This window comes from Branchiostoma floridae, chromosome 10, assembly GCF_000003815.2.
Source record: "Branchiostoma floridae strain S238N-H82 chromosome 10, Bfl_VNyyK, whole genome shotgun sequence".
Classification (NCBI taxonomy): Eukaryota; Metazoa; Chordata; class Leptocardii; order Amphioxiformes; family Branchiostomatidae; genus Branchiostoma; species Branchiostoma floridae.
The window spans coordinates 16,845,850-16,853,224 of NC_049988.1; the positions used below are offsets into that span (position 1 = coordinate 16,845,850).

At 39.3% G+C, this 7,375-nt stretch overlaps 1 protein-coding gene across 1 annotated transcript; it reads right to left on the bottom strand.

Moving 5' to 3' along the window:
• Window positions 1-849: 849 nt before the first annotated feature.
• Window positions 850-3,072, bottom strand: LOC118424766 (toxin MIT1-like). The gene is made up of 2 exons (XM_035833501.1): window positions 2,942-3,072; window positions 850-1,766 (listed from the first exon to the last, which is right to left on the bottom strand). The coding sequence occupies exons 1-2, from the start codon at window positions 3,020-3,022 to the stop codon at window positions 1,482-1,484; spliced, it is 366 nt and encodes a 121-aa protein (XP_035689394.1). The 5' UTR covers window positions 3,023-3,072; the 3' UTR covers window positions 850-1,481.
• Between the last annotated feature and the right edge of the window lie 4,303 nt (window positions 3,073-7,375).

Here is a 7,375-nt window from a genome sequence, read left to right on the forward strand (position 1 = left end):
GAATTTTGTTTTACAAAGCAAAGATAAAGGAGTACATTATGCAGCGACGGCAGAATCACTGTACGTTGGAGTTTATATATTCGTACCCTTGATGAATATCTCCACGACTTCCCGTCTCTGTGTAGGCGTTTATCAAAACAGTACAAAGAAACCATATGTTAAACAATTATCGGGGTCCATTGACGTATAAGGCCAAGCTGATTTGATTATACGGATGACATCCTCTGGGAACCCGAAAACTGATGCGAGCGTGCGAATAAAAAATTAAAAAAATTGACAAAAAAGTTGCCTTCATTATGAAATCTAAGTGGTCATAAAGGTTGAGCAAATGACTGAACACACGGAATATAGTATACCGAACAATGGATTCTTCATTTTTGTTCTTTCAATTCTTCTTTGACCTTTGGATATTCTATGACATTAGCGTACGTATTTTGATATTTGGTTTTCCAATCAGCGCATATATTTGCTTATTTTGAAGCTGATTTGTACAATTTACAGTATAGTTGAAAACTTTTTTATTTTCATTTTTGGATACGGCCGAAAATTGATGCGCGCGCGGATGTCAGTCATATAATCAAATCAACATGGCCTTATGGATTTGATCAACACCAATAAAATCATTATATTTACAATCAGCCTTTGGGCATGAATTTGCAATTTTAGATTCGTATTGACGTATAATGCTAAAACGATGGATTGAACATTTATGACCACCTAGCATGACATATACAAAATGTACTAATTAGAATGAAATATGTGTGCTGGTGTGTTCACCAATTATTTTTCCTTTGACGAATATCCATGTTTTCTATCAATAAGCACAAGACGCATTTATTAATGTCCATGGTATTCTTTATTATGTTTCTTCGTGGATTCAGTTCCGAGATATGAACTGAAGAAATTTAGATTATCAATTCTAAAAGGCACATTGCCCACAGTTTGTCACTCACTGTGTACTGTAGCAGTACAGTAGTCGGGCACAACCAGAGTGCAAATTCATTTAGGTCAGAAAAATTCGTCATTTACTAGACTATTCTACAATCCAAAATATATAATCCGCTTCAAATAGCGATCCTGCCGTAGAGTTTTTATAAAGAATAACATTTGCTGAATGTCTGATAAAGCTGCGATTGGGTACATAACGGTAAACAAGAATGATATCAAGCAATAAGAAAGCTGCTATGGTGTAATATCCGAGGATAGCGCTAGATTTTCGTAAAGCATCACATATTCACATTTTGTTAAATGTCTAACAATGTCATGATTGAGTCAAGAAGCATAATATCAAGCGAAAGGAAAATCCAAGGATGGCGCTGGATTTTGTAGTTTCTTATTTCACGTCAGTACCAGATATTTTCGTAAAGTATCACAATGTCACATTCTGTTAAACGTCTAACAATGTGTTGACTGGAAAGCTTAAGGAAATGAAAGCTATTGCGGTGAAATATCCGGAAATGGCGCTGGATTTTCTAGTTTCTTTATTCTATGTCATTACCCTGCGCCAGCGCCAGGTTGTCAAACGTGTCACAGTGGCCGATCTTGGCGGTCTCCGTGGCGGTGCAGCCGAGGGCCGGGCCGCAGGGACAGCGCCAGAAGGCCCTCGGTGCGTCCAGAGGGTACGGCATGAGGTTGCTGGAGATGTGACACTCGTCCCCGACGCGGCCCCTGGGCTTACACACGGCGATGCCGGAGCCGAGGTTCCACCGCGCACAGCACCAGTTCTCGCCTTTGTTCGCGATGCATTCGAAGTCACTGCGGCAGCCCTAGTGGGGTGAGAAACGTATAAAACGTTTAAGCATATTTGTTATAGCTTAAAGAGAAATTTATTAGAAAAATTTGTTGGAAAACACTGTGAGGCGAAATGAACAATATGATATATATATATAACATATACTGAGGCAACCCTAACATATGGCGAGAAAAGCATATATTGGTTTGATCGTTTAGAGAGCAAACAAGTAGAAATCTTCTATAGGACAATTTTTACCTTTTTGGAAAACACAACGTCAAAACAGAGGACTGTCAGGGTAAACGGACACTCCAGAATACACTTACATGTAGACAGTGCAAAAAAGAACACATCGTTAATGATGAACATAAGCTCGCTCTGAGAAATAAGCTACAGTAAAAGCGATCCAGTACAAAAAGAAATTGATAGCAAAACTGTATCATGAGCAAAAAATAGACAAAAAAGGCCAAGAAAGCAGGCTGCTGTGTACGTACGGTGAGAAAAAGGAAAGAAAGAGAGAGCGGACTTGTGAGACACACCAATAACAATACTTTGTAAATGTCTTTTTGCGCCTCTGCAATACAATAACACTTCCTTGGGGGCAAGGTAACTGCAAATCAATCACCTGGCATGGAAATACTAACAATCATCCTTTTCTTATCATACTGTCTTACTAGTGAGAAACAAAGGGAAGCAACAACAGCCGGAGAGACACATAGCCTAGTTGTCAGTTGGAGATATATGTCAAATTATCCTTCGCAGCATCGAGGAAGAAATTGAGAGGTTATGCAAGGTCCAACCTACATGGAATGCTCTATATGTTGCACTATTCAATAGAAATAGAAATAAATAAATATCATGAAAACCCATCCGCAATTCATCTATGGTCTTTTGAGTAGATGCTTGCCAAAGTAGTAGGTCGGAAGCATGCACAGAAACAAATACAAGCACATGCACAAGTACACACGTACCCACAGACAAACCGACAATAAGGCGTCGCTCACGGATGAAATGAAAGTGACACCAGAATGGAAATAAAGAACTGCAGAATTGAAGCACAAACAAATACTATCTGAAGATTGGAAGTAAAAAGCAAAGACTAACAGTTACTGTAGAATGGAAAGAAAAGGCAAAGACTAGCAGTTACTGTAGAATGGAAAGAAAAGGCAAAGACGAACTGTAGAATGGACGTAAAGGATAAAGACTCACCCCTGTTATAACTAGCGGAGATGCTACTTTGAACACCGCGGCAGCACACAACATGGACAGCTGTAGAATGATGGTCTTCATCTCCGATGGCGTCTTGAGTGTTCGGCAGTGTAAGTCTTGGTTCGCAGCTCGGTTCGGCTCTCTTCCCGATGAAAATTGCAAGAGCGAGGACCGGCGCTCGTTTATATAGTTTCGATGCATTACCTGGGCGGAAGTAAGGTGAGTGGGCACGAAAGGGTCTCACATGACAACCGGTTTCGAAAAAAACAGATGGATTAAAGTCAACGCAGCGAAAGCCTCACGCTCTGATAGCGCTGAGGGCGGTTTTTAAAACGCTGGGGATTTCGAAACATTTCCTAACATAAACAAGTCAAAGTTAGCCTGAGTGATATCATATTTACGTGTCATAACCTGCGAATTAAGAGGAGCAGGTGGTTGATATTAAGACAAAGGACGACGACTTACGCGCTGACGCATTTTACCCTAACGTGATACGCTATGACGTTCGCATCCTTATCTGTTCTCAGCTATGCCAACAGTAGAACTACAACAGTTTCGTTTTTATTTGAAGTTAACGGGAGATACGGGAAGCGAGTCTGTAACGATATAGGGGGGTCAGCTGTTCATACCTGGCGCTAAGCGCATTTCACGTGGATACAAATGTCATTTCACCACTTTCCCAAAGATTCGTGAGCTTAGCGTACCGTCATATTAAGTGCGATACACTTTACGAACTTTGCAGAACAAAGACACCGGTAAAGTGAGGGTAGCGAAAGATTTAACTCTGAGTATACTCGATAGGCTTGACGACTGAATATCAGAATAGTAAAATGTACGAAGTGAATACATTTAAAAGATCTGTACGGAAAAGGGGTTATATAAAATATTGAGAAAGTCGTATCGAGTCGCCGTTTTCCTGATCGCTTTTCATTCAAGATATGTCTTCAAAGAGTTGAATAGTCGTCACCTTTTTACCACAACATGCTCTTTTATACTTCATTTTTGGTCCCTCAAAGTAGTATCAATCATATTGAGTCGCGAATATGACGATATCATAAACACTGATCCAACTAGCAAACTGGTCAAAATGTCAAAAATCTAGGACAGTGAAAAAAAGTCGATGAAATGTTGTTTATTCGAAAATATTTTGTCTACAGTTCTCTTACTTTGCACTGACCATTAATCATTGATTTTAATTGTGTATTTGGTCTTCTGTAACTTTTGTTAAATTTGATAGTCAACCTGATTATATCACTTTCGCAGTTATTTACTATTTTCCAAGTTTCTTGTATGTCTAAAACGATTGGCTTTTTTCATTTTGTTTCGTTTTAGTTGCTCATATATGTCTGAATCAAATCAGTAAATGTTATAATCATATGTAAGATATGGAGAAGACATACGAAAAACCTTCAAGGTTTCTAGTCTCCCCTGCACTTTTTTTTTCACTTCTGTTACTGAATAATTTTTCTCTTATATGTGCAAATAAACTTTAAAAACAGTGCTGAAGAAAAGAGCTACCGACTCAGATATGGATGGACCTGGCAGATCCTCACAGAAGATATCCCTGGTCTATCTTGGTCGGTTGCTATCTCTGCGTGCACAGGGGCAAGCTTCGTTTACTATGGATCAGGAACCGATTCCCCTTATGAGATATCCATTGCCCCCCTCCCACCGGGAATTAGACACACGAATGACGGGATCAGGAAGTCGGCCTTCAATTTTCCTATTCGTTTTGTTTCATTTGAAGGGAGTTTAAAAGATTATGTGCTTGCGTCACACTGCAGCTTGGTATACATGCGGCAAAATTCTAGCATTGGTAAGTTTTGTCTATTCTGTATCTGCTTGGGGCGCAATGTAAGGTAGCTATTGAGAGAAAGACGAAGAAAACGCCACCAATAAAATCTAAGTATGGCCAGGGCAACAAATACAAACGCGGCAGTTCTGCTGCAGTAATGAGGGAAGCCGCTAGGCCCAACCCACATACCAAATATCATCAGATGAATCTGAATCCTTACAACTGCTCGGCCGGATCATCTAAACAACTGTTACTGTTCTATGTAACTTTCATGAGCGAACTTTAGATGCATGACAGAAATTTTGCTAGTTAGACAAGTTAGATTTTCGGCCCCACGCGACTTCTACGGGAACTGCAGCTGTCAGTGTGTCTTCGAATACTAGTACAGTCAAACCTGCCCAAGTCGACCACCCGGGGGACCGGAAAAAAACGGTCGATTTGGACAGGTGGTCGCTGAGAGGAGTATCGACTCAAAACATGCCCGATGCAAAGTATAAATGGTTTCCGCTGTGTTGAATGGCAAATAGCAAGCACACTGCACGCACGCAAAGAAGCGAGGTATTTAATTTCAAAACAACACGCACACTGTAAATTGTAAATTTAACTCCAAGCTTTTATCGAATTTTTATACGATACAGTGTTTTAAAGCTCAAGTATTTGTACACTAACGTTTTAGACAGTAAGGGAACTTTGATGCTGTCAGTTAACTACCATACAAGCCTTAATGCGTCGCTATGTTCTTGATCTGAAATAACTACGGTGCACCTTTCGAATTCGATGCCCGGTACGTCCCGATAGCGTACTTACCCACGGCTGAATGTACAGTACAGTTGGACAAAAGCACTCACACGTTTCGTAAAAAGGTATGAGCTACACAGATCTTTCTTTAAAAAGTATGAGGCTATATACGTTTCAGCTTTCGTTCACTTTATAATGATATAGATTTTTAAACAAGAATGGTGTTAAAAAACACCTTGGCGACGCGGGTTCTGATGGATTTGTGTGTCTTGGTATGAAAAAAGATGTTTATTTGCTAGCCATGCTCACAACGCAGTCTTGAACGCACACATATCCATGCAGTGATTCCATCTTGGGAGAAGCCTCGCAAACACAATTAACGCTAGAAAAAAAGTTAAGCTAGTTGCCTCAAATTGCTTGCGGTAAATTCTGAAAATCTATATTTACCTTCGCCAAATAGGTTATATTTGGGCATGTTTAGCCGCCAGGTGACAACCCCTCTATCCATAACCCCCTATACCCCATAGAAATATCTGTGTGTGTGTCTGTGAACAGCAAAACTTGATAAGTCTTGGATGGATATTTAATAGTATTTGGTAGGTGGGTAAGGGTCAGGAAATCGAAGGTCGATAATGGATCCCCTATCTACTCCCTAAGGTACTGCAGCGGAACTACCGTTTTTGTATTTCATGTTTCCTGACATGTCACGGTCTTGATTTTTTAAAGGTGGGTATCTCTTGGGGCAGAGAGTAAGTGCTGTAAGTTTGGGTTCCCTTGCACCTTTATTTCCGGAAATTGTTTAAAAGGTTAGAAGAAAATAAATCAAGAATGTTTCGACGGATCGTTATGTTTTATTAGGTTTTCTAGGTCTAATGTATTTTGCATATAATAAGATGCTAAATATGCAAATCAATGTCTAATTTGCATAAGTAATGAGGAAATTTTATAAATCCCTACATTCCATGAAACTTCTCACATATGTAACTGAGAAAGACCGAAATTCTTAGGAAATCAATCATGCAAATAGATACTTCATTTGCATAATTAATGACAGGATACTATAATTCTATAGTAGTAAATGATGTCAGTTTCATATTTGAGGCATCACGAGGCAAACTAAAGCGAAAATTATTTAACATAAATCATTTAAATCGGCAGGGTACGTCACGTCTAATTTATGAGGAAACGCTACAACAGCCTTCTTTGCTATAAGATAAGATTTTCATACTAAGATAAGATTTACATAGTTTAAACTTTTCCCACCTTTTGTTTCCTATACAAAACTACATAAAACTACAACTAGATCTATCTTAGACTTATGTATCTGGACCATAGCATGGCCAGAACACTAGATATCAAAACCGAAAGTTCACTGCAGTACGCTAGAAAACCGATAGGCGGAACCATTTTAGAACTTGGCCTTCATTTTCATGGCGCTACCCACATTCAAGATTCATAAGAATCCATACTTTGCGAGTTATGCAGGCTACAAACAGACACACATGGAGATAAACAGTACCGAACACATAACCTTTTATGGGCAAAGTTACGTTTTAACGTATTATGCTTCTGTGTTCAGTGCAAAGCTTTGTTGGGACTCCCCCACTGCAAAAGAGATAACTAAATAATAGCTAATTATCGACTATGCACTCTGACATTTGTTGTATTAGTATCCCTTGAATGGCTATGTTACAATACAAATATAATAATGCTAGGCATGATAAAAAATTAGATCTATCTCGTGTTGATCATTGTTTATTCTGTGATCTATGCTTTACGTTTCATGTACTATACCAGCCAAATCTATAGATCGTTTTCACAGAACATTCGAAAACCGCTTCGCACGCGTGGGCGCCATGTTGGATGATAACCTGGATATATAGAACACAGAACGGCGCTAC

Bases quoted from the DNA above. Each gene is read 5' to 3' on its own strand.
- LOC118424766 (XM_035833501.1), bottom strand. From the start codon at position 3,022: ATGAAGACCATCATTCTACAGCTGTCCATGTTGTGTGCTGCCGCGGTG. The intron at 1,767-2,941 runs GTGAGTCTTTAT...TCACCCCACTAG, and splicing joins CTCCGCTAGTTATAACAGGG to GGCTGCCGCAGTGACTTCGA.